A 27,210-nucleotide genomic window follows, 5' to 3' on the forward strand; every position below is an offset into this window, starting at 1 on the left:
GAGCTGCCCTGTCCCATCACCACAGGAGGCCACAGGGAAGACAGCCCTCTGCCCATGAATCAGAAGACTTCACCAGACCCTGAAGCTGCTGACTCCGTGGTCTTGGACTTCCTAGCTCTAGAACTGTGAAAAATAAGTCTTGGTGCATATAAATTTCTCAGTTTATGGTATTTTGCTATGGGCATGCAAATGGACTCAGACAGTGGCAAATCGAGCTCTGAAGTAAAATATAATGTGATTATAAAAATGTGAGAATTATTATCTCAAGCCAAGCATGGTGGTGCATCCCTGTAAACCCAATACTCAGTAGACTGAGGCAGGAGGATCACTGTGAGTTCAAGGCCAGCCTAGACAACATAATAAGTTCGAAACTAGCCTGAACTACACAGCGAGACCCTGTCTCAAAAAGAAAAAAAAATTATTGCCTCAACTCTGTTGTTAATATATAGTTATATAATATACATACATATGCATACATATCCCATGCGTCTGTTTCTGTGTGTCTATATATAGTCATGTATATTATTAAAAGCACTGGCCCTTAGCCCTTACTAGCTATATGATTTTGAGCAAGAGGCTTAACTTCATTTAACCTCACTTTTCTAGCTGTATGATGGGGATAATAAAGAGTCATGAGAATTGAAAAAGGTAATGGATGGCAAGTTCCTGGAGCAGGATATGCCCTTAATGAAATTCACTAATTTGATTGCGGCTGTTGTAGCGGGACAAGGCATTTATTGTTACTTCCACTTTAGAGCTGAGGGAAGTGAGCCCTGGAGGCCATCGTGGGGTACGGGTATGGAGGGTAGGGGTCTTGTCTTGCTGTCACGGTACTCCATGTGGGCTGGGAGCCTTTGTGGGCGTTCATGGACTGAAAAGCATTGCCCTTTGTTCAGCGGAGCCCCGGTACTGGGGCACAGGGCTCTGGGCTGCCCTGGTCGGGCCAGGCCCATCACCAGGGGAAGTGAGAAGACCCTTAAGGCCCACTGGAGCCCTGCAGGCAGTGGGCCTCTGCAGAGCTGCTCAGCCACACCATGCATGCAATCCTGTGCTTACTCACACAGTGAGAGGGACCTCCAGGTACGATCTGAGGCTGCCTAACAGGGGGGTGCCATTATGCAGAATGCAGGTGAGACCTTGTGTGGTCCTAACAGTCCTCATGTGGTCTCCTGACAAATCTCAGTTGGTGTTTTGTTTGTTTGTTTTGGTTTGGGGTTTTTTTGTTGTTGTTTGTTTGTACTTGGTACTGGGGATTGAACTCACAACCTTACACTTGCCAGGCAGGTGCTTGTCCCACTGAGATAAACTTCTTTGCTACATATTTCTGACCAGACTTTGGGCAAGTTAGATAACCTCTACACACCTCCATTTCCTTATCTGCAAGATGGGGGCTGCATCAATAAGAGGCCACGGAGTGCTGGGCTCAGAGCTGGCCGGGAAGCAGCTGCTGTGAATGCCGAAGCCAGCCACGGAGGCCTGGCTCTGCAACCAAGTGCCCAACTGCCTCTGTCAACAGGGAAGAGAGGATGGAAGTCTCTGGATTGCTGTTTGTAGGTCTCAGGCTGGGGGCCCAGAAGGCACAGTTGGGGTTCCCTATGCAGTAGCGTTCCTGAAGCAGGAAGGAGACCAGAAAAAGCAAGAAAGAGAAAAGAAAGCCCCAGCATATTCTCCTCTGTTTTCTCCCAGCTCCACAGCTCCAGGGGGGAACTGAGCTGCATAATACAGTGGGATTTAATAAAATGCCTTAACTCACGAAGTTTGTCTGCTGCCAGCTCCTTAATTAAATTGCCTAATGCTGCTTTGTGATGGCAGCACAAACCCCTGTGTTTAAAGAGAGTGGTGTTGCCATGGCGCTCCCGCCAGGGCGAGGGGCGAGGGGCAGGAGGAGCATACAGATGAGGGTCAGCCCTTCCTGCCTGCCTCACACACACACACACACACACACACACACACACACACACACACACCGCTGCCCACCCCCCACCGACACACACTCTGCAGTCCCTGGGCTCTGTCTTCCTTCCTAGGGAAGGGTTTAATCCTTGCAGAGAATGCAGAGCGAGGGCTGTAGAAATGAGGTTTTGGGAATGCGTGCACAGGGCAGAGCTGGGGGCTGAGGGTGGGGGACTGGCACAGGCCTGGACGTGCAGGGTAGCCTTGGGGGCCAGGGGCAAGCAGCCATCTGCACCTCACCTATGTGCTGTACAAACACTTAGAAGGTCTGTGAAGCCCCAGACTGGTGTCTGGGCTAGGGGAGAGAGGAAAAAACTCACTTGCTGTAGACACTGGTTCTCAGCACTGGGTTTGCAATAAAACTAGCTGGGGAGTCTTCTCCAAATATTTTATTATAAAAAAAAAATTTCTGACAGCTAAATTGAAGGAATTTAACAGTGAGCAACCATATACCCACCACCCACATTCTACCATTAACTTTTCACAAGAGTTGCCATTTTGCTTCTCTCCATCTATCTGTTCTTTATCCATCCATCCAGCTTATTTTTGGTGCCTCTCAGAATAAATAACACACTGCTCTTTAAATACCTCAGAATTACAACTATAAGATTCATGTTTTCTTTATAGTTTATTTTTATTTTTGATAGAAAATTTATATATACAGAAACCCTGGGAAGATTTCTTTAATATCATGCCTGTAAACACTGATTTAATTAGTCTAGAGTGGGATGTAGGCACGGGTGTATTTTAAAAGAGCCCCATATGATTTGATGGTGAAGCCAAAGTTGAAAAACACAGCGTGGATAGGAAGTGAATACTTGTCATTTTTATGTCCCCAAGGCAGAATGCAGGGACTGGCTGGGTCCATGTAGACTCATCCCCTGCTCATGTATCAACCACCATACCCCTTCCTCTGGCACAATACATGTGTGCAGCAACATGTGTGTGTTCGTGCTTCTCTTAGTGTGTATCTGTAGCCCTTATGCCCTCCCCCCATGGTGCTGACATGGGCACATTGTCAAGTGAACATTTGCAATGGCAGCATCCTCCTCTGTCTCTGGTTCTGTGTGCACCACAGCAGTGCGGCGGTGTGCATGCTCTCACCCCATCAGTACCCTTCTGAGGATCGAGGCTCAGGCAGGGGATGGAGATGATGACGGTAATGGATAGCATTCAGGGTGATGTGTGTGGTGATGGCAGTGAGCACAGGATGCTGCTGATCACAACCAGGGACAATGTATATGGCAGTGATGGGTGTGGTGACATTAACAGAGGGGGTGGGCTGAGTATAGTGCTGGTGTGGCAGTAAATCCCAAATGGTGATGACACTGCTGATGACAACTGTCCCAGAGAGAATTATGTGCTGACAGATGCTCATTCACCACAGGGACAGGATGCCTGCTGGGGAAGAATGCTGACTATCACCTGGCGGGAAGGTTGGCCTCTTGGTCACTCAGGAGCCCTGAGTGCACAGCGGCAAGGTGCAGCTCCTGCAGAGACTCTGAGAGACAACCAGAGAACCTCCCCATATCCGGCCCCACCGAGGCCCCAGAAGAGGCTCCAAGCCTGCCTGGAGACAGAGCTGCAGTTAGGGTGAACACACAGGCTTGGGAATGCCAGCTCTCTCGTGACCAGCACAGATTTTATTTCTCTATGTGGTTTCTTGTTCCCTTCATGCCTGATAAACTCTGGGGATGATAAAGGCAAACTGCTCTGGCTTCTCCTCACTTAACCCAGGCAACATGAAGCAGAGCCCAGCAAAGCCCCACCAAAGCCCTACCAAGCCCCAGAGCAGTCCTGACTCCTGAGATCGCCCTCTGCAGGCCTTGGCTGGCACTGCACTGACTCTTACTGGGCTGCAGAGAAAGGTTTAAGGTTTAAGGATGAGGACAGGATGAGGATGTGTGCCAAGATACACACATACACTCTCTCTCTCTCTCTCTCTCTCTCTCTATATATATATATATATATATATATATATATATATATATATACCTAGAAAATTATGCTAGAAAATTTAAAGTAACATTGTACAATCCATTCATTCACAGACAAGAAAACCAGCAGAAGGACAAGGACTTTAGCTCAGTGGCATAAACACCTGCCTGGCAAGTGCAAGGTCATGAGTTCAATCCCCAGTGCTCCCCCCACAAAAAGAACCCCAGCAGGAATTGGTAAGCACATAAAACTGTTGAAAATGATGATACAAGGTCAGGGATTTAGCTCAGCAGCATATCAAGCATGTCAAGAGTGAGGTTGTGAGTTCAATCCCTGGTACCAAAAAAAAAGAAAGAAAAAAGAAAATGACAATAAACACAGGTCATGGTGGCACACACCTGTAATTCCAGCCCTAGAGAGGCTGAGGCAAGAGGATCACCACGAGTTTAAAGCCAGCCTGCACCACATGAGTAAGTTCAAGGCAGCCTGAACTGCATAGTGAGGCCCTATGTCAAAAAGAAAGAGACAATAAAGCTCCTTTCTTGTATCTAATATCACCAGTGCCAAGTAAGCACGCTCCTGAGATCTGCTGGCGTTTAGAATGGTCCTTCATGCACCACTTCTTGCTCACCTGACAGATGGCTCCTGAGACTCTTCGCAGGTTCTTTCCTCGAAGCCACCAGCCTGGGTGTATTTGCACAGCACTTGCAGCTTGTAGGGCCTGAGTCATGCTTGTGTTTTCAGTTAATCTGTGCATCTCTGTAAGAAAGACAGAAGGTGCTATTCTTATCGCCATTTTTCAGAAGAGAAGACAGAGGGTCCTGAAGATTAAGCCCGTTCCCTCCTTCTGCACAGGTAGCAGAATGAAAACCGGAACCGGGAGTCCCTGTGTAAGCTCCCTAGGCACCGCAAACCAGGAGACTGCAGAAACTTCTTTCCTCCACTTCTGGAGGCTGGAAATCCAAACTCAAAGCGTTGCCAGAGCTCCCCTCCATTTGAAAGACATGGCGAGAACTTGCCCATGCCTCTGCAGGCTTCTTTCTGCTGGTGGCCGTCAGTGGGGGACACACTTCGAAGTCAGATCACATTCTCCATGCCTGGAGTTAGGACTTTAAGGCAACACTTAGGAGCAGAGAACAGTTCAACCCGTAAGGGCCCCACCCCATGCCAGTGGGCTCTGCCGTATGCTGCTCATGTGCCATGCTTCATTCCATGCATTTTCTCCTCCATCTTCCCTCGTCGAGGACAAGGTGCTCCTCCTTCAGCTCAGCACTCCGAGCTGCTGGAGCACCTTCATTTTCTGTTCTTCCCAGATTATTACAAGCTACTAAGTGGAATCGTGAAATATAGGTGGGCTTTTGTCTTTTTATTCCCAGACAGTAAAAATCATTAGGCTTGCTCTTAATTAGTTTAATTTTGCAGCTGCTAAATATTGATTTAACCTGCACTCCTTTGTACTTGCCGCAGTCACTGAATTATGCTTGTTATCGATCGCAGGTGGAAGTATTTTCTTCCACTGGCTCAGGGCTGTGGGTGCCACTGGCTGTCCAGTGGGTACATGCACAGGCGTGGAGGAGAGGAAGCCCGTGCCATGCTGGAGGGCTTCCTTCCCTTGAGGAAAGGCTGCTGACCTTACTCCAGGGGCCTGTTTCTCTTGGCTTGGTGTAGGTTAAAGGCAGATGATCAGCTGGAAGTCTTCTCATTCCATTCCGAGCTTTGAGTGGGGGCTAAAAGGGGGTGCAGGGCTGGGGTTTAGAGCCCAGGCTTTGGTACTGGCCAGAGTCCTGGCTTTACCTGCTGCATGTTCTTCAGGGGTTCCCTATCCTCCCCATTGGTGAAGTAGAGCTCATCACCCTACAATCATAGTGTAGTGGGCATGCCCTGCAGACAGAACTAGCCCAAGGCCTGGCTCCTGGGGTCAGGCTCTGTCAGTGATTACCTGGTCCTTCATTGCCCTCACACCAGGAAAGCAAGGACGGACTGGAAGTGACTGGATCCTCTACCTTGCCCCTGATACTTGTTTGCTCCATGGTCTTGGGCAAGTCACTTCATATTCTTTCTATTAAACTGGGGATATTGGCATCTGTGAGATTCAAACATGTCTTATTTCCACTGCAACAAGATCCCATAGACTAGGTAGTTTATAAAACACAGAAATTTATTTCTCCTGGTTCCAGAGCCTGGGAAATCCAAGATGAAAGGCACTGACGTCTGGCAAGAGTTATTCTCTGCCTCCAAGATGGCTCCCTGAATACTGCATTGTCTGAGGAGAGGAATGCTGTGTCCTAACAGGGAAGAAGCAGAAGAGCATAAAAGCACTAGCCTCCCACCCTCAAGCCCTTTCATAACAGCATTAGTCCTTGGAGGACGGGGTGCTTCGTGACCTAACATCTCTCCAAAGGCCCTACCTTCCAGCTCTGTGGCATCAGAAATTAAGTTTCCAGCACAAGAATTTTGGGGCATGCATTCAGGACACAGTGACATGAGATTTCAGTTGCCAGGTACATCCTGTCCTAAAGGTTATTATTGTTGATGGCCCTGGTAGTTACGGCCCTTTTGGCCCTTTCTGCTCAGTGTCACATGCAGACCTCTAGTCAGCCGCAATGGCCCCTTCACCACGTAGCCACACACTCAGGCCACTTTCTTCTTGGATTCACCTCCGTTTTTAATCCCAGGCCCTTTGTCCCACCGACACTCCTGTATCTTCCACCCTCTGTGCATTCCCTGACCTGCTGACCAGGCAACACTTAATGGGCTCCACTGAAGAACAGTTTGCACATCATCAATGTCACCACTTCTAGTGCACAGTTCGGGGATTGTTAGCAGATTTCCCCTGTGTGTTTGCCCAGCTTCCTACGTGGGGCAGATTTGTGCTCTTGCCCCTAGGTTGAGTCCTGCTGCCCGTACTATGGTAGCTTTTATCTCTAATAGGATGCTTTATTTTAATCTGTGAATCCTCACCTACCCTCTCCATGCTTTGTACCCCTAGCCCTTTGCATTCCTAAAGCACCTAGTTTACGGTCAGGGCTCTCTCTGTTAATGCTCCTCGGGTAAAGAGTTTCCTTGTGGCCAGAGGAGGTGGAGTAGGAAAACTCATCATGTATACTTATATTTTTAGTTAAGCACATCTAGATGTCACTGTCCTTGATTTGTACAGTTGGCCCCTAGAGGTTGTTGCATTCACCTTCAGCACCTGGAGGGCCCCACCCAGAATCCGTACTTGGAACAAATTTCCCAGCTGCCCATGCTGGAGAGAGACTGGGAGAGGGGATGTCTAGGACAACCCTGGAACTGGTAGCAAGAGCTAACAGGCCATACTCATCGCATGGGACGGTGGAAGGAAAAGGAAAAACACCCTCCAGCAGGGCTCAGCTGCAGCCATTTGTCTCGTGGCTGCTCAAGACAGCTGACAGAGGGAGAAGGCAGCAGCTCCCATGTAAGACCTAGGCTCCTTCTGCAGCATGATTTATTTCTGAGCTTCATCTGGCAAACCTGCTGATGAAACGAGTCTTCTCTTCTCTCTGCCTCATCAATTTTCATTCTGATTTCATTTTCCTTTTCCGTCAGAAGGGGTCTGGCCTTTCTCTGTATTTAATGGGCCTGCTCCCCCTGCACCCTAGCTCCCGCTCTGCGGGGCAGATGGTTCTGCTCCCCATGCTCCCTCTGCCTGCCCTGCAGCCTGGTGAGGACAAGGCCCAGATCTCCTCTCAAACTGCTGCAATCTCTGTGGGTGCCTTCCTGTCTATTAGTACCCAGGTCACAAAGCCACTGCTCCAGCCGGCCTCAGCAGCTCACAGAGAGACGAGCATCGTATTGAGCAGGGAGTCTTAGGGGGTGCAGGAGGCAGCAAGGTTTGGATTGTTGGGAGGGGTGCTGGTGGTCAGGGAGAACTTCACAGAGAGGTCGTGTTGCATGGGGACAAGAAGGAATATTGCTTGCATCTCTGGAGTCATCGTTCTTCCCCCACCCTTGCATGAGCTCCTAGGGATCCCTGGTGGCTAAGAGTGAACTAGGCCCCTGGCTGCAGGAGGAAGCCTTTAAAAGTGCTATAGGGAGCTGGGTATGGTGGTGCTTGCCTGTCATCCCACAACACTGGGAGACTGAGTCAGGAGTGGGATCACAAGTTGAAGCCAAGCCTGGGCAACTTAGAAATCACCCTGGAAGTCTGCCTGGTACATCAGCCTGACCTAGGAAGGGAGGCTGGGGACGCCAGTGGGTCAGCAAATGGTCATGGCTGTCCACCTGGCTTGTGGCAGGGGCCAAAGTGGACATGTGTGGATGCTATCAAGCTGAGTATTTAGGGTCTGCCAGAGTGGCCCTCTCAACCCTTGCAAGAAGTGCTAGGGGCAGAGGATGCTCACCTCACCCTGTAGCATGGCTGTTTGGTGTCACTAGAATAGCTCAGAGGACTGTCCTGGGATGCCAGCCCCTACTTTCTGTGACGTCAAAGAGGGCAACTCTTCCCAGGAAGGAGTGTCAGCCTGCAGTGCAAAGGTTCCCAGGAGGAGGGTGTCCTGCTCACCTAGAGACTGAGGTGTTGCCAGCGAAGCATATGGGGCTCTGATGAATGAAAGGTGGATGGAAAGAGAAGGAAACTGTACCAAGCCCGGGAGCTCTACAGATGTCTTCATGTTCCCTGCATGAGGCAGACCTCTCCCCACCACAGATGAAGAATCCCAGAGGCTGGTCAAGATCACACAGCCATGTCACACAGAATGATCACTCCAGAGAGATGCAAGCAATACTCCTTCTTGTCCCCAGGGTTCTGATGCTTTAACCCTTAGAGAGGCAGGTGGAGTCCATAGGATTTCTGAAGGGGAGCCTGAGACAGCCCCAGAAGGGTGAAGGCTCACAAAGGAACCTGTCAAAGCCAGGAGCAGAGACTTAAGTCAGAGCAAAGAGCCTGACTTCACCTAGGAGCCAGTGGCCACACTGGACCAAAATGGCCATGGAAAGTCAGTCAAGAACCAGGGAAGGAGACAGGGGTGTGTGTCCAGGAAGACATGTCCTGGGATAGTGACCGAAGGCAAGGACGGCAACAGGAGTATCAGCCCAGACACAGCCCACCTCCTAGGCATTTGATCCCACGGGGCTTTTGAGCTGCAAGATAATCCACGCCTGCAGCCCACTGGCCTTGCCTTTCTTTCCCTCCCCCTTTCTTCCTGTTCTTCTCCAGATGTTCTCTGAGCTCCCACTGTGTGCCAACCTGTTGGAAGCCTGGCAGCCTGGAGCAGAGTGCCCATCCTGAGCTCCTCATAGTAGGACAGACAAATGGGTAAACACCAGATTATGATGGAGGAATACTGGGCACCACATGAGCCTGGGAGAGGGTGAAGGGAAGTCAGAGAATGTTTCCCTGAGGATCGGCAGAAGCCCTGGCAGCGAGGGGAGATTGGCTCAACCACTCTCCACACCTGGTGGGCTGGCTCAGCTTCCCCAAAGCCTGTTTTGGTGCAATGCAATCAGACAGAAGTGACCGTGTGCTACCTGCTGGCAACCTCTGGCCTAATTAAGGGATAATGAGGCAGGCTCCCTTCCAGGCATGGTGCTCTCTCACCCTCTGCCAGGGCCAGCTGGCAGAGCAGAGATTCCTGCCTGGCCACAGGAGTCTTCCTGCCCAGGTCCAGAAAGGGATCCCTGACCCCTGCTATTCCAGAGAGGGGGAACAGCAAGACTGGACCACAAGAACCTCATCCTTGCCCAGGGCTCTCCACCCCCATTGTGCCACCTGGGGTCAGTGAGCTCTAGCACAAAAGCACAGAAGTAGCTGGACTGGTGAGGGAGAGCCTGAGGTCCCACCCTGAACCCACATACTGGCTGTGGGGTCCGTAGTGTCTGTGAGCTTTGGTTTCTCATCTGGAAAGCACCCCCGCCTCTCATTGTTGTTGGGAGGACAAAGTTGGTGGATAAAGGCTGGCACAAAAGGAATTTAGGCACACAGAAGCCCCCAGAAATGTTGTGTCTCTTCACTGAGACTGTGCTGCATGTCCTCAGCCCAGCAGTCCTGGAGTTGGAAAGACCTCACTGACCTTCGAGCCCTTCTAGCCAGAGGCCAAGGCAAACCATGTATTTTGTGTCAGGTTCCTGTACACACTGTGTGTTTGTGTGTGTGTGTGTGTGTGTGTGTGTGTGTAAAATAGAAGCAAATTCCTCCAAACAACACTTGTACACATTTGCCTGGAATCCCAGGACCCTGGCATTGTAAGGCAAGAGGATGGCAAGTTTGAACCCAGCTTGGACCACTTAGTGACTTAGACTCTGTCTCAAAATAAAAAGTGAAAACTGCGGGGGATGCAGTGCAGTGCGAAAGGCCCTAAGTTCAATCCCCAATATATTAAAAAAAAAAAAAAAAAAAACAGAAAAAATCTTAGTCTGGCTACATGCAATGCTCTCTGACATCTTCCATCTTAGTTCATCTTTTTTAAAAAATGCAAATTGTACCCACTTGAAGTTGTTTTCATGGCCAACCAGTGGGCTGTGTTCTCGATTCACAGCAGAGCCCCCGCAGCACCCTGCAGGTTCTGGAGGCTGAGAGATATGTAGCAAGCTGCACTTTTCCCCTGGGGTGCACAGCAGGCAGTGAGGACAGTGCCGCAGGTCTTCTCAGAGGGTCTCCTGGGCAGCTGTGGGAGTAGCCATCCTTCTGTAGGGAGACTGGGGGAAGCATCATGGAGGGAGTGGCATTCAGAATGTGCTGGCATCTGCGTGTGGATCACGGTCCTCTGTGCACACTGCTGTGTGTATTTTACACCTCCATATGTTTCAAAAAGTATTACAAAAGGTGAGGTGAGAAGGAAGGGGGAAGGGCAGTGATAGGGGACACAAGCACGTCCTACCCCTCACCTGCTGTGGACCTCACAGCAATTCCCCCTTTCCCAGCCCAGGCATTTGATTAAGTGTGTTGTGCATGGTTGTAGAGTCAGGCTCAGACCCTGATCACAAAACTCAGGTTCCTTCTGTGCCACCATCTCTCTTTGCATAAGTTATTTATGGGATAAATTGAGGCTCTGGAGGACTAGAGAAACGCTAAGGTCTCTGCTAGATCCAAGGATCTGGTTGTGTGTGATTAAATGAGAGGTGGGAGTGAGTGTTCTGCTCACCTCCCAGGAAGGGCTCAAGGCCTGGTGTGCAGAGGGGGGCACCTTCTGCCCTCTCGGCATCTCACCCACCCCGTGCTTACCTGCTGCTGAGGAGGCTGGAGTTTTTCAATGCTACTCTCAATTATGCTGCCCACCTGTTGGGTGGAGGGAGCTGGCCCTGCGGCAGCCAAAGCCAGGCAATGAGCACCTCCTCCCTGCCGTCCTCCCTTTAGACCCTCAGTTCTGGGGGCTAGGCAGGGTGCCCGAGGGATGGACAGAAAAAGCAGGGAGGAGGAGGGCGAGAGAGGCTCTGCATACACAGCCACCTCCATGCTGGATCTCCAGGCCCAGTAGGAGCCCTAGAGTGGTGCTGGGGGTGGGGCCAAAAACCGAGGTTCCGGCTCTGACCATGGTGTCTCTGAAACTCTGCCTTAGATGATTACTAAGGGCTTAGTTTCATAGGTCTAGGAGGTGAATTCCACACTTCTTGATAAATCCAGAGATGCTTCCTGGAGGAAGGGATCCACCTGGGTTTGCAAAGTTGGCTCTTCCAAGAGAGTAACTTGTCTTTGGAGTAAGGCGGCCAGCCCTGTGTCCCGGCCTGTGGTTCCATGGCTGTAGTCTCCTAGCCAGCCATTCCCTATGGTCAGCGGGCAGGCTAAGATCTGCGTGCAGCCGCCAGCTCCTGTCCCTGCAGTACCAGGCCCACCAGCACTCACACAGGAGCAGCCCCCACCATGCCTGTATTACTCAAGCCTGGCGGCAGTTGGGGTAGATTTGCTAAGGACCAAGTGGGGATTTGCAACTTAAGCAGGTGCTCCAGACACTCTGCTCCTGTAGAGCCAGCACTGCTCCATGGTGACAGGACTGGAGGGGCATCTTAAGGAGACAGAGACCCTGAGTTCCAATCCTGAATCCTCTGCACAGATGCTGTGCAACCTTCTGCCAATCACTTAACCTTCCTGTCAGGTGCCTCCTATGCCCCTTCTTTGCTTGCATATCGTATGGGCAGGAGAACTGACTACAATATACATGTGTTATATGTTTCATTGTGCATACCAATTCACAAGTCCCGGTGCTCGCTAGATTCTACACTTGATTCTCTGGGAGCCCAAAAACCATGGTGCCTGTGGCAAGGAGCTTGCAATCCAGCTGGGGAAAGGGACACAAGATAGTCTGAACTGCCACTCATCCAAGTGGTTACAGTGCAAACACAACTTGCTTTCTCTGCAGCTTCCCAGTAGACACTGCTAATGGGCCCGTGTGAGTGGGCTGTGTACAAGACAGCCTTAAACGGTGACGGCAGGTGAGAAGGCAGCCCTGAGCGCCATCATGGAAAGGACTCCGTATTCAAAGCGAGGGAAGGCCTCGCCCAGGCCTGGGCCGTACCTTCGAGTCAGAGGTAGTAGAGCCAGACCCCAAAGGCCAGCCCTAGGCTCCTGCCCAGCCAGAGGACGAGCACCAGTGCTGCAGCTGTTAAGTTCCAGTGGTTTCTTGGTAACTGCACAGACAAACACTGACTCAGCTCTTAGAAAGAAGGCAGTGGAGGAGGAGAGGGAAATCAGACTCCGGCAGGGTCTGAGGGTCAGATACTCCCTGCAGAGCCCTCTCTACCTGCTCTGCCCTCAGCTTCCTCTCAACTTGTGAGTCATCTTGGGCTGGCCCCATCCTTTTCAGTTTGGGTCCTGCCTCCCCAACCAGCATGGCTCTCTGTGAAGTTATTTATCTCTGTTATTTATTTCTGCTCAGAGCCTCCCAGCCAGCTGGGGCACAATGCTGACCCCCAGTGCATAAGCTCACAGGAGGCTTATTGAGCCCTGGGATCCAACATCTCACCTTGGGAGACGCCAGCACTGGAAGGCAGCCAAAATTAAGTGAGCCCCTACAAGGTGCAAAACACTGAACCCATTTAATTCCAATGAGTCTTATTTTATACATGAGGAAATGCAAGCTCAGAGAAGGCAAGTAACTCTTCCCAGGCTAGCAAGTGGTAGAAGCAGATTCTGAGTCACGAACTCTCTGGGGGTGGCCCTTCTCTCTCATACCAGGTCTAGGTGAGAGTCAGTGGTCTCTGTTGTGTTAGCATGACAGGGCCATGGCTTTGTATCCAAAATCCATGACGGGAACCTCTGAGTCCCTATTTCCTGTCTACCCTCATGGTACATCACTCAGTTCCCCCCCCCCCCGTCCCCAATTCCCAGTCACTGGCTTGGATGGCTGGATTCTCCAGGCTTCCCCTTGCACACGTGTGCAGGCGTGCATGCATGTGTGCACGTGTTTGTTTACCCTGAGGTTTACGTGTCAGCACACACACTCCTACGCAAACCTCTGCGCCTTTCAAGCCACGGTTGTTTTTCCCACCTTGAGAAATAGCTGCCAAGGCAAGTGGGAAGTAGTCGGATGTACACAGGCCTGCTGCTCCCCTGCCCGGGATGGGTACCCGCTCCGACTGCTCCCCTCTCCCTCATTGTGGAAGCAGGATGAGGCTGCCAGGAAACCCAAAGCCCTCAGAGAGGCACCTGAGACCTGGCTCCAAGTTTCTCAGCTCCTTGGTAAGGAGCCCTCGCTCCAAGAATCAGGAATGGCCACCAGCTGCTGCTGCAGCCAATGCACCCCAGATCTTCAGGGGCCCAGGGCAATCTGGGTCAGACCTGGGGACAGAGAAGGAAGGAGGAGACTGCCTAACCTCCAGCCTGGCTGATTTTTCTTTGTTGTTACTGATCATCTGTATGACTTAGACCAAGTCCTTTGACCTCTTCTGGACCACGAATACCTTCTTGAAGACCTGTAATGAGGATTAAATGGAATGAGATGCTCAGTATTTGAAGAGTCTTGGCCAATAGTAGGTGCTTGTTAAGTGTGTGTTTGCACTTTTTTGACACCTGCGGCTGAAAATCTACCTGGAATCTGACCTCCATCCAAAAACTAGAGAGGAGGGAACCCAGAGTTTGGCCTTTTTTGTTTCTATCTGTGGTTCTAGGCCAAGGCAGGCCCTGCCTCTGGGAACCCTGGCCCTGGGGCCTAAGATAGGAGCTGGATTGTTTGGATTCCGGATTGGGGGTGGAGGGCCTTCTCTGGATGAGCTTGAGTTCTACAATACACCCTCAAGGAGCACCTATCCCATGCTACAGGTTCAACAACAAACAAGGCAAGCCTCCAGCTCAGGGTTGGGGAATTTGTGGCAGAGCCCTCTCAGCACATGAGCCAAGTCAGCCCAGCGTTGCCCTAACAGCTAAGCATCAGATAACCTCACTTATGGGGGCAGTGTTGCACTTCATGATAAATAAGTGGGTTTCTGCATGCCCTAGGCAAATCCTGGGCAGGCCCACATGCTTCCCCAGCCTGAGCTGATGTGAGGCCAGGTCTGCTGTCTTTCAGCTCAAGTCCTCGGTAGCCCATTTTATACTGGGTTGGGTTTGGTTTGGCTTTTTTAATGGGCTCCCACTCTATAGCCCAGGCTGGCCTTGCACTCACTATCTTCCTACCTCAGCCTCCCAAGCAGATGAGACTCTAAGCGTTCACCATGGCACCAACTTCTGTCCCACACTCTAGAAGCTGCATTTGTTCATGCTATCCCACACACAGCACCGGGGTGTGGGGTCTCTTCTATCTACCTAGTGAGCCAGAGGGAGGGAGGAAAGAGGCAAGAAAGGTTAGAGAATCTATTCTTCATCTCTCTGGGCTCAGAAGCTATCTCAAGATGACCACTGTTCCAGCTCACCCATGTTACTTCACACACACACACACACACACACACACACACACACACACACACACACACAGCTTCCTCTGAGTCATCCCAAGGCTCTTCCCCAAAGATTCATAGTCACTTTGCATAGGTTGTAGAAAGACACTAAAGCTGTAAGTATTGTTGGGCAGACTCCCAGAGGCCTGGTGCCTCCGAGGCTCCTCTGGCTTCTTGAGTGGAACAAGGGAGGTTTGGGTGGAGAGATAAGAGTCTGCTTCCTGTCTCCACCTTAACTCTGCATCCTCTCCTTCCAGGGCTGCCTATGATGGGCCACGGCAATGAGGGAACAAGCCAGGCACTGGTGCATGAGAATGAGAAGCCACAGCCAGGAGGGCACCAAGTGATGCCTACCCAGCCTCACATACAATGACTGCCCTGGGAGGGTGGCTTCCTGGACCTGGGCAGGGTTGCTGACCCTAACGTTGCAAAACTGAGAGCAGGACACTGGACTCTTCCCGTGGATGCTCTCCTGTCCTGCAGCTCCACCATGAGGCTCCTCGTGGCCCCCCTCCTCCTAGCTTGGGTGGCTGGTGCCACCGCTGCTGTGCCAGTGGTGCCCTGGCATGTGCCCTGCCCACATCAGTGTGCCTGCCAGATCCGGCCGTGGTATACGCCCCGCTCATCCTACCGCGAGGCCACCACCGTGGACTGCAATGACCTGTTCCTGACAGCAGTGCCCCCTGCGCTCCCTGCAGGGACACAGACCCTGCTGCTTCAGAGCAACAGCATTGTCCGCGTAGACCAGAGTGAGCTTGCCTACCTGGCCAACCTCACGGAGCTGGACTTGTCCCAGAACAGCTTCTCGGATGCCCGAGATTGCGACTTCCGAGCCCTGCCCCAACTGCTGAGCCTGCACCTGGAGGAGAACCAGCTGACCCGACTGGAGGACCACAGCTTCTCTGGGCTGGCCAGCCTTCAGGAACTCTATCTGAATCACAACCAGCTCTACCGCATAGCTCCCCGGGCCTTCGCAGGCCTCAGCAACCTGCTGCGGCTGCACCTGAACTCCAATCTGCTGAGGGCCATCGACAGCCGCTGGTTTGAGATGCTTCCCAACCTGGAGATCCTCATGATCGGTGGTAATAAGGTAGATGCCATCCTGGACATGAACTTTCGGCCCCTGGCCAACCTGCGTAGCCTGGTGCTAGCGGGCATGAGCCTTCGGGAGATATCAGACTATGCCTTAGAGGGGCTGCAAAGCCTGGAGAGCCTCTCTTTCTATGACAATCAGCTAGGCCGGGTGCCCAGGCGGGCCCTGGAGCAGGTGCCGGGGCTCAAGTTTCTAGACCTGAACAAGAACCCACTGCAGCGTGTTGGGCCAGGAGACTTTGCCAACATGCTGCACCTCAAGGAGCTGGGGCTCAACAACATGGAGGAGCTGGTCTCCATCGACAAGTTTGCCCTGGTTAACCTCCCTGAGCTGACCAAGCTGGATGTCACCAACAACCCGAGGCTGTCCTTTGTGCACCCCCGCGCCTTCCACCACCTGCCCCAGCTGGAGACCCTCATGCTCAACAACAATGCTCTCAGTGCCTTGCACCAGCAGACGGTGGAGTCCCTGCCCAACCTGCAGGAGGTGGGGCTCCATGGCAACCCCATCCGCTGCGACTGTGTTATCCGCTGGGCCAATGCCACCGGTACCCGCGTCCGCTTCATTGAGCCACAGTCCACCATGTGCGCTGAGCCACCTGACCTCCAGCGCCACCTGGTCCGAGAGGTGTCCTTCCGGGAGATGACAGACCACTGCCTGCCCCTCATCTCCCCCCGCAGCTTCCCCCCAAGCCTCCAAGTGGCCAGTGGAGACACTGTGGCCCTGCACTGCCGGGCACTGGCTGAACCAGAACCTGAGATCTACTGGGTCACTCCAGCCGGGGTTCGACTGATGCCTGCTTACATAAGCAGGAGATATCGGGTGTACCCTGAGGGGACCCTGGAGCTTAGAAGGGTGACTGTGGAAGAGGCAGGGCTGTACACCTGTGTGGCCCAGAACCTGGTGGGGGCTGACACCAAGACAGTCAGTGTGGTGGTTGGCAGGGCTCCCCTGCAGCCAGGCAGAGACAAGGGGCGGGAACTAAAGCTCCGGGTGCAGGAGACCCACCCTTATCGAATCCTGCTGTCCTGGGTCCCCCCGCCCAACACAGTCTCCACCAAACTCACCTGGTCCAGCACTTCTGCCCTTCGGGGCCAGGGGACCCCTGCTCTGGCTCGCCTGCCCCGGGGTACCCACAGCTACAACATCACTCGCCTCCTGCAGGCCACAGAGTACTGGGCCTGCCTGCAAGTGGCCTTTGCTGATGCCCACACCGAGTTGGCTTGTGTATGGGCCAGGACTAAAGAGGCCGCTCCTTGTCACAGAGCCCTAGGGGACCGGCCTGGGCTTATAGCCATCCTGGCTTTTGCTATTCTCCTGCTGGCAGCTGGGCTTGCAGCCCACCTTGGCACAGGCCAGCCTGGGCAAGGGGTGGGTGGGCGGCCTCTCCTTCCAACCTGGGCTTTCTGGAGCTGGAGTGCCCCCTCTGTCCGGGTAGTGTCTGCACCCCTTGTTCTGCCCTGGAATCCAGGGAGGAAGCTATCCAGATCATCAGAAGGGGAGACACTGTCACCACCATTGTCTCGAAATTCCTGAAGCTTGGCCAGTTCTCAGCAGCAGACAAATAACTAGGACTGCTTTTTACCAAAAGGGAAGCAATCTGGGCTAGATGCCCCGCCAGGACAGTGGATGGACCCATATGGTAGAGGCCTGGCAGCTGGACCAAGACAGATGGGGCTCTGTGGTTCCAGAGGGTGCTCCTGTGCTCCAAAAAGTTCCTCTTACCTGTAGGAGTCCTCTGCTGCCTCTCTGAGGACTCTGGCTGGACTCTGGCTGGAACCTCCCACTTCTCCATTCATCTGTGCGCCCAGAGGCTGCTGGCCTTCTGCTTGGCTGTCCCCTGCCTGTGCCCCCAGGCCCTCGGCCCGCAGGCTGCACCCTCATCCTCTCCTCTTTCTTTGTACAGTCTCAGTTGCTTGCTCGTTCCCCTCCTGGGCAAGGACTGAGGAGGCCTCTCCTCCCCTATCTCAGGGGATGGCCCCGAAGCTGGCGTGGCTCCTGCCGGATCTGAAGGACATCTAGGGAGTGGGATACCCAGGGATGGCTCCTCTCAGCAGCCTGGGCGCTTTGGAATTGACTTTCTATAGGCAATTTTGTACCTTTGTGGAGAAACGTGTTACCTGCCCCCAATCCAATTCACTCTTTTCTCCTTTTTGTAAAAAATAAAAATAAACAATAATAACAATATCAGTAAGAGGGGAAAGGAAATGAAAGGAAAGAGTCCTTTGCATACCGAGTCTAGGAAAGCTCTCTGCTTTGGGGTCATTTTAAAGCCTGGAGGTGACAGAGAAGGCGAAGGTCTAATAAAAGTGAGAGAAGAGAGGGGTGGGTATTTCCTTTTTGGTTTGAATTCTGGGCTCTTGATCTGCTCCAGACCCCAGAGAGTCCCCGTAGCTGTGAACAGGGGTGCTGGGAGGAGAGACAGGGGGCAGGAGGGCTGATGGGAGGAAAGAAGAGCGCACTGAAGACAAGCAGAGGGTGGGAGAGAAAAATGGAGACAAGCCTGGAGATGGAGAAAGAGAGAAATTTCCATCACCAACCATGGTCATCCTGTCTCCTTTTCTGATAAGCAAGTAATGTGCCAGTGCCCAGGAGCACTTCCCGGCCTATTTCTAATTAAACAAACCCAAGAGGCAGAGAACTGCAAATCATCCAGACAGCAAGAACTCTGGTTCACAGGGAGGGGAGCATGGTGGGGCAGAGGATCTGGGGTGGGAGGACTCCGGGATAAAGGAACTGCTGCCTTCGTTCCTCCCTTCCATTTTGGTATAATCTGCAGTGAGCCTGGTTTGCTTAGTGTATTTCTTTTAACTGACTGATTTCTGAGAACCAAATGTGAAGGGGAACGAACATCTGTTGGAAAACCAACAGAGCCAAGGTTAGAGCAGCTGCTGCGAGCCAGCTGAGGGCAGCGCCAGGGCCAGAGGCCACTGGGCAATGGTTCTGCTTCTGAGATGGACTTGTGAAAGGGATGGGCTTCCTGAACCTGGCAGATAGTCACACATGAGCCCAGGAGCGCCACTTGATATTACAGAACACACATGGCAAACTTGTTGGACCTAAGCCACCAGCAAGACTGTAAACAGATCCATAGATGGATGGCAGCCCTGGGACACAGCCAAGGCCCATGGACCTAGAATGAGGAACATCCACCAAACCCCGAGGGATAACCAGAGGGTAGCATGCCTCAGTAAGCACAAAGATCTCTGAGGACTGTCAACGAGCAGCTGGTTTAGAAGCCTCCTTCATCCTGGGCAGGGGTCTCATGCTTATCCTGTAATAAACCTGCAGGGCTTGTTCAACACAGATGACTGTTTCTCTCTCTTTCTCTTTCTCTTTCTCTTTCTCTTTCTCTTTCTCTTTCTCTTTCTCTTTCTCTTTCTCTTCCTCTTTCTCTTTCTCTTTCTCTTTCTCTTTCTCTCTCTCTCTCTTCTCTCTCTCTCATGCACACTCACACACAGCCCTCATCTGGAAAAGCAAGATGGCGCCTAAGAATGTACATTTCTAACAGATTTTTAGCACCGACCCTGTTAGACTGGGATAGCACTTTGAGAACCACTGGGCAGCTGCCTGCAGGGCTGGTGCTGTTCACACCTGCTCCAGGCCTTGGCTTTTTGGTAGACAGCAGGAGACAGTTGGGCAAGGACATAGAGGGCGGCCCCTCTGCCCCTTCCCGCCCTAAGGCCAGTAAGCCCCCTTTGTGCGTGTTTTCCCAGGGAATGCAGATTTTGGTGACAGAGGGGACAGAGGTGCTTTCTGCATCACATACTTGTTCCTTCTTGCCTGCCCACACCCTGGCAGCTACTCCTGATGCTTCTCAGGGTACTTTCTGAAGTGTTTGGGGGTCACAGAAGTTACCCTGAGCAGCGATGCCCCCTGACTAGAGCCGGCCTGTGGATTACAGGGTCGTGGTGACCATAGGCAGCTGCGGTCAGAGTCACCCCTTACCTTTTCTTTCCTTTATAAGGCTGGATAATGGTTGCTTTCTTGGCCAATTCATGTGACACAGAGAATGAAGATTCCATGCCCCTAACTAAAGCCTGAGCCCAGTAATGCTCTGGAATCACCAACCCCATTGCTAACCCACAGCTTCCTAAAGAGCCCCGGGCTGGGGGGCAACAGCCTAAAAATGACCCCCGCAGATCTAGAATGCCCAAGGCTTTCTGTCCGTCCAGCTCAAACACTAGAACATGTACTTGTGGTCACCAAGACCATTTGGTCCACTGATCTACCCCATTCCCTCAAGCTTCTCCCTAAGACCCTACCTGGGAAAGGGAAGGTCACCGACCCCAGAAGGCCACCCTGGCTCCCAGACCCCTGTCTTCATCGCTTGTGCCCAGCTACTGTGTAGGTCTGCACAGTTCAAGTCTTCTCCAAAGTCATGGGGAGTTTTTTCTATCTCTCTGAATCCCAGGACCCGAACTTGTCAGCTTCCCACAGAGAAGGAAGCCAGGTAACGTGGAAAGAGGTAAGTCCCTTTCCTCCTGAGAGCAGGAAGCTGTTGGAGGGCCAGGAAGCTGCGGAGAGGGAGGAAGAGAGCCAAGGTGGGCCACCATGTCCTGGAATAGGCGAGGCCCAGCTGCATTCAGGTGCGGCTCCCTGCCCTGCCGAGGTCTGCACATCTCTAAACACAGCCTGTGTGGCCTTTGCTGTCAACCTGTACTCTGGACCAAAGTTGTGTCAACCAAGCATGTCGGCTTTATAATATGCAAAGTGCAATAGACTTGGCCTCTTCCATACATTAAGATTGCTATCTTTTCTTAAATCCTAAATAGGAAACAAGCTTTGTTTCTGTTTCTTTTTTTTTTTTTCAAAAGTACTAGGTACTGAACCCTGAAATACTCTAGCACTGATCTATATTCCCAGTTTTTTTTATTTTTGAAATAAAGTCCTCCTCAATTGCCCAGGCTAGCCTTGAACTTGCAGTCCTCCTACCTCTGTCTCCCAGTTGCTGGAGTCACAAGTGTGCACCACTGTACCTTTCTGTTTCTGTTTGAATCTTAAGCTGCTATTTAGGGTCTGTCCGTTACATCCATAAAGATGATTTCAGTGCCCAGTCCAATTACTGAACATATTCATTTTCCATTCCTGGTGATGTCACTGGGAAATTTACCCTGCCCTTGCATTTTTATCCATGGCTTGGATGGATTGTGGCACACACTTGGGCCAGGAGATGCTTCTGAGGCTCCTCCCTGCAGCCTTCCCCATCACCTGACACTCTCCACTCATCAGCACATACACAACCACCCCCCAAAATGCATCATCCTGCAGCCCCCATGTCTGCAGCTCATCTGCAGAGCTGTCAAGGCAGACTTTGTGGAATGAAGTGTCAAAATGAGGGTCTAGTGAGTCTGTGGCATTCCCAGGAACTCTCGCCTAGTCCCTGTGACACAGCAGTAGATGAGACTGGTTGATCTAGTGAATGGCCAGTTGGGACTTTCCTGAGCCTAGCACTGAAGTCCTGTGTTGAAGGACACTCTCAGTCCTGGGAAAATGGGTGGCTGGGCACACGAGGTTAGTGAGCTGGCCAAGGCAACCCAACCTGCCTTCCTCCTGCCTTTGCAAGCAACAAATGTCTAAAGAAACACAACTAGAAACTAGGGATACAGATGAAAATTGCTGAGATCAGAGGTCTTGCATTTTAGCAAAAGGAGAAAGTTGATGATGAGGAGAAATTAGTAAAATCATGCAATGTGTTGGATTATAATAAGTACTACAAGCTGGGCTTGGTGGCGTATCCCAGCACTCAGGAGGTTGAAGCCAGAGGATCGGCTCAAGTTTGAGGCCACCTGGGCTATATAGTGAGTTCAAAGCCACCCTACAGTACAAAGCAAGACTCTGTCTCAAAAAAGAAAGAAAGAAAAGAAAAGTTAGGTATGAGGAAGAAAGGGGGCAGGGGGACTTAAATAGGGTGATCACACATGGTATCGTTGGGCAGACTTAGAGGAGAGAACCATGCAGCTACTGTCTGGGGAAGGGTGGCCAGGCCAGGGGAACAGCCAGGGTGAAGGGCATGGGCAAGAGTACTGCTGTGCTGAGACCAGGGGGCGTGGGAGAATAGCCTTGAGGTCAGAGCAGGAGAGTAGCAGCAGCAATCCTGCTGGACCTTGTGGGCCACCGTAAGGGCTTGGTTTTGCCTTCCAGGAAGAGGGAAACCACCTTGGTGTGGCTTGCATGGACTCCATTTGGCTACAGGATTGAGAAGACAGCACAAAGCTTTGGGGTCTACAAGAACAGAACAGAAGTGGAGTCATGAGTTAGAACTCTTGCAGACCTAATCTCAGAATTCTAGAAGTTTTCCAGGGCTGGACACTAAACATCTCTGTATTTTCTGAAGCCATCCTTTCTGCCACTTTTGCAAACTGAAACCAGAAGTATTCACAGGCTTCTCACCCTTCTCCATCTCTCCCAAGTAATTTGTGTCAATCCAGGCTCTGCCATCATATCTGCAGGGCATGAGGAATGATTTAATTGTCCTCAACTCCATCTGGGTTGCTTGTTGTCAAAGCATGCTGTTCCCAGGGACTCAGCAGTGACAGTAGAAGTTACTATCCTGCCCTTCTGCCAGCCAGGCAATGCCATCTACCTTCCCCGCAGATGGTTTTACTAACGGGCATCACAAGTGGCTGATCACCTGTCCGCTAGCCTGCGTCATACAGTTCTGACCCCCCTGCACTGATCTTCAGAACTTAGCCCTTGTTCAGGAACCTCCCGTTTTCTGCGGGTTGGCAATGACGTCTAACACAGACTCAGCGCTTGCCGTGTGCTGACCGCTGTAGCAGATTTCTCAGGTACCGTTTCATTTTGCTCACGACTACCTTAGAAAGTAGACACTGTTATCCCCATAGGATAGATTTAAATATCAGAACTCAGAAAGGTTAAAGGATGTCAAGTTTACCCAGCTGGCAGGTGGCAGAGTCAAGATTTAAATGCTGTCTGATTCCAAGGGCGCTGTCGTAACCAGTCTGCCTTACTGTATTCAAATTCACATGCTTTAAAAGTATGTCAAAGAGAATTTAAATTTGAGAATTTTAGAACTTCTAAAATATGTGCATTAGGGAGCTCCCTGCACAGCCACTTTTATTTTTAGATACTGGGCTCTTTTAAAAAAAAATCCTCAGGATAATTTGCAACTTCCTTGTCAGGACTTTTCTCACTGAAACCTCTTGAACGATATTCTCTTGAGAACCACAGCTGACAGTTCTTTCCCGCGAAGCTTTTAAACATGCTTTGGCACAAGTCTGACCATGCACCCTCAGCTTTCATTCCCTGGATTCTATCAACTCTAAAATTCAGTAGCGGCTTCTTCTGGAGGTTCTGGTCACTCTGCTGCTACTTGGGTCTCATTTGCCAGTCAGAATTAAGACCAGATCAGCTTTTGCCCACAGAGTTCCTTCTGTTCAGAGCTCAGACGTCAGCTAGCAGATCGAGAGAGATACTGAGCTGAACGTGCCCCAAGCAAGTGTCTAGAAGGCAGGACTTAGCATCGCCATCACTTCCCCTGGCTCCCAGGCCCCATCACATGTCGGTTAGGATACATGGTCCCCACGCCTCCTCGCAGTCATGGGACTTGTCTTGTCCTCATTCCACAAAGTTGTCCAGAGGCAGTGGCCTTTCCAAAGGCTGCTTCTGCTCCTTGCTGACCTCCCTGTTAGAGTCACAATTTCTGCCCTCCACCCCCGCCACCACTACTATCCACAGTTGTGCTCCTCTCAAGTCCTTCTGCAGTCCCTAAAGAACCCAAAGTAATAATAACCTGTTCAGCCTAAATCATTGAGCTATTACTAAGAATAAATGATGAAGTGGTTTCTGCAGTGAGCTCAGGTATGTCCCATAATAGACCATACATTATTCTTTTTATGTGTGGCATTGGGGATTAAACCCAAGGCCTTCACATTGAGCTACACTCCCCAGCCCTTTTACTGCCTTAAAACTTTTGAGCTAGAGTCTCTTGCTAAGTTGCTAAATTTCCCAGACCTCTTTTGAACTTGTGATCCTCCTGCCTCAACCTCTTATATGTATTATTCTTACTAGATAGGTCAAGCTTGACTTCTTTCTTTCCTCCTCACAGACTGATACCCTGCCCCTTTTTGATTCCTGAGGGTGGTAACCAGAGGAAGAATAATTCCCCAGCATTCCCTCAACCTACTGGTGTTCTGTTGTTGTTGAGGAAGCCACCATTCTCAAACCAAAGCTGTAGGCCATCCTGAAGGAGGACGCACTGGTGCCTTTTGCATGCACAGGGTGATGCAACAATGTGATGATTAGAAATTTCTACACAGACAGAGGTCTGGGAAAATTTAAATAACTTGCCTAAAGTCACACAATCAATAAGAGTAGAGCTAGAACTTGAACCCAGGTCTTCTAATTCCAAATTTCCATGCTCTATTCACTTGGCACCCTGCCTTGTGGGCAAAGCACAAGGAAAGAGGTTGGCATGTCCCTCTCAGGGGTGTGACGGCAGGCAGAAAAATCAGGCCACCAGTAGGAAGTGCAGAGCACAAGGAGCCAGTATTGCTTGCACTGATGAGGATAACAGGAGCTGGTCACATGGTGGGCAAGAACAAGAGGCAGCAGAGTGGTCCTCAGGTGCCTGGAGACAAAGCAACCAAAGCAGAGGACCCACCGCTGAAGAATACTCACCGCGCTGCTCCAGAACTCAAAGGCCACACTGTTGGTAAAATCCCGGCTTTCCTAGCAGAAGCCAGCCTCCAGGAACACCAGGGCCAGGCCTCTGCTTTCTTACCCCAGCATCAGGCTCTCCATTCCTTTTACAGCAGTGGCAGAGAGGGGACTAGAACCAGGTCCAGGGCAGGGGTGGGTGAAGAGCCAGAGGGACGGCTGTTCTTCCCAGGCGGTCAAAGGTGGAGAGACCGGACTCCTGTGAGTAGCTGGCTGCTCTGTGTGTATGCATATGTGAAATTTTCTGGAGAGGGCACCTTGGATTTGATAGGATTTGAAAATGGGTCTAAAACTCAGGAAGCACTAGTGCATTAGAAGGGCTGAGAATTATACTCACAGTTGCAGGATGGAAGACACCAGCCGGGAGTTGCCAAGGGAAACAGCCACCCACAACTCTGAGGGTCTGTCAGGGAGAATTAGATGGAGGAATGTCTACTATCTCCGCAGCTAAGTGGGATTCGGATTTATACAGACACTTCCTTTCAAGTATGGAAACTGAAGAGAGGACTCAGCACCTTTGTTACAAAGCAAGGGCTGCTGCCTCAGCTCTTAGGCTTCAACCAAAGGCTCCAGCTTTTAACCCATCCAATCCTACAGCTTCTTGCCACACTCTGCCACACCAGCATCAAGGATTCCCGGCCCCTGGGGCCAGGTGAGAGCTCCCCCTGCCCATCACTGACACCTGCCTCACCAACATGTGCCTAGGAGGACCAAGGATTTGCCCCAGCACCAGGGAAAACTAGTTCAAAGCCTTTCTCCCCTTAAGTCTTGGGTAGATCCAACTCACTCTGTTCTTGCTTTTTGCTCCTTCCTCAGTTCCTCCACTCTCTGACCAATCCCTGCCAGCCCATATGTAGGTGCATAAGCCATGTGCTCATGTGCAAATGTGTGCTTGTACAAACACACAACTTTATAAATGTCATAGGCAGCTCTGCTCCAATCCCCCATTCTACACGCCATCTGCCAGAAGCTATTTAAGAACCTAATAAAGCCATTTTAGCAGGATTCCTGGGTAATCTGTCCTTTACTTCCCAGGGTAAGAGCAGCTGCACTCCAGATGGAGTTCAACTTTGCTACCAAGCAGAGGCAGAGAAAGCATCGACCAAAGGCTAGCAAGGGACCCCAGGGACAGCCCCACAAACAACGCATGAGTCAGCTTCAACCAGAGGACTTTGAGGTCCGGCAGAGGCAAGGCACTGGATTCAAATCTGTGCTGTGACCCTAGTTCCGCATGTTTCCTTGAGCTAATAACTAAATCATCCACCTCGTCAATGAATTGGGGCTCACAACCCCTCCCTTCATGTGCTGCGATTGGCTCAGAAGCACCATGAGAGAGGTTAAAACACCAAGCAAAGCCCCATAGGTTCTCGTCCCTCAGTGCAGAGGGCAGCTTGGAAGTTGGCGTTTGTAACACAGGTTCCCCAGGGTACTGCTGGTCCGAGGTCCACACTCTGGGAGCCAGGAAACCACCTTGTGAGCATCCTCTGAGGATTCAGCGAGGGACTCTGCACAGCACCTGGCACATAGCAGGGACTCCCACCCATGCATTGCAGTCACTGGGGAGCTTTAAGCCATCCTGGTGCCCAGCACCACAGACCAATGAGAGCAAAGGCTCCAGAATGAGAGACAGGCAGCACCACTTCCTAAAGCCTCACAGAAGACTTTCATCCACTGGCAAGGGTAAGAGTGACATAAGGGCCCAATAAATTAAAACCCCTTCTTCCTCCTCTCCTCTTTCCCAGGTGCTCCGTCTTCCACTCAGGCTCGCACGGAAGGAAGTTTGACCCTGGCTTTGGCACCCAGAGAGCGTGCTGGCGACCAGGGAGAAGTGAGGAACAGCTCCACCCATTCCACAGCTTCACCACACAGTCAGGCACCCCCTCTGCGCACTCCTTATCAGCCGAAGAAGCCCTCCCTGTACCTCCAAGGTGCTCGGGGTCAGGGATGAGTAAAACACCCAGCTCTGTTCTCAGGAATTTGTAGCATAACTTTTAAAATGTAGAATAATAAACTCTTAAGATCTGGAAGAGGCTGGGCCCACTCCCCCACCACCACCACAGTTCTCCTTCCCACCTCCCTGTCACCTCATCCCAGCTTTAATATGTCTAGTGACAGAAGGCTCACTACCCCACACATCAGCCTACCCAGCTTAGCAATTCTGTTTGTTAATGTTTCCTTAGACAAATAACCCCACTCCCCTGTGACACCCACTAGTTAGCCCTAAACCCTGGGGGCTCCTCCTCACAGGCTTCCCCATCTCCAGCTAGCAGGGAGAGGAAACAACAGGAAAGGCTGGGTATGGAGGCGCACACCTGTAATCTCGGCACTCAGGAGGCTGAGGCAGGTGGATCACCATGAGTTTGAAGCCAGCTTGGGCTACAAAGTGAATTCAAGGCCAGCCTGAACTGCATAGTGGATCCTTGTCTCACATAAAAGGAAGCACATTCAGAACCACCACCGAGGGATCAGAAGGGCAGTGCAGGGCTGCTGCTGGGAGCACTTTCTCTCCGCTTCTCCCAGGCTGAGCTGCAGACCAGCACAACACAGAAATATAACACACCATCCACTTCCACCCCTCACTGCTACACGCTTTCAGCTGAACCCCAGCATCTCTCCGACCTAACCCATGTGCCAGAGGCCCGCACCAGTCTCCAGGAATTGTAGGTTGTTATGACCACATACACACCCCCCATGTGAACCAATCACAAAGTAAAATTGCA

At 51.5% G+C, this 27,210-nt stretch overlaps 1 protein-coding gene across 1 annotated transcript in view; it reads left to right on the top strand.

The window, feature by feature from the left end:
* Lrrn2 (leucine rich repeat neuronal 2) overlaps positions 1–17,998 on the top strand; it is a 57,897-nt gene extending 39,899 nt beyond the window's left edge. The window contains exon 2 of the mRNA XM_005005888.4: positions 14,973–17,998. Within this exon, the coding sequence (XP_005005945.2) occupies positions 15,206–17,344 (2,139 nt within the window). The 5' untranslated portion in view covers positions 14,973–15,205 and the 3' untranslated portion in view covers positions 17,345–17,998. The remainder of the gene's footprint in view (positions 1–14,972) is intronic.
* Positions 17,999–27,210: the final 9,212 nt, after the last annotated feature.

Source organism: Cavia porcellus, unplaced genomic scaffold (genome assembly GCF_034190915.1).
Source record: "Cavia porcellus strain 051 isolate PalLab524CR breed Dunkin Hartley unplaced genomic scaffold, mCavPor4.1 scaffold_29, whole genome shotgun sequence".
Lineage (NCBI taxonomy): Eukaryota > Metazoa > Chordata > Mammalia > Rodentia > Caviidae > Cavia > Cavia porcellus.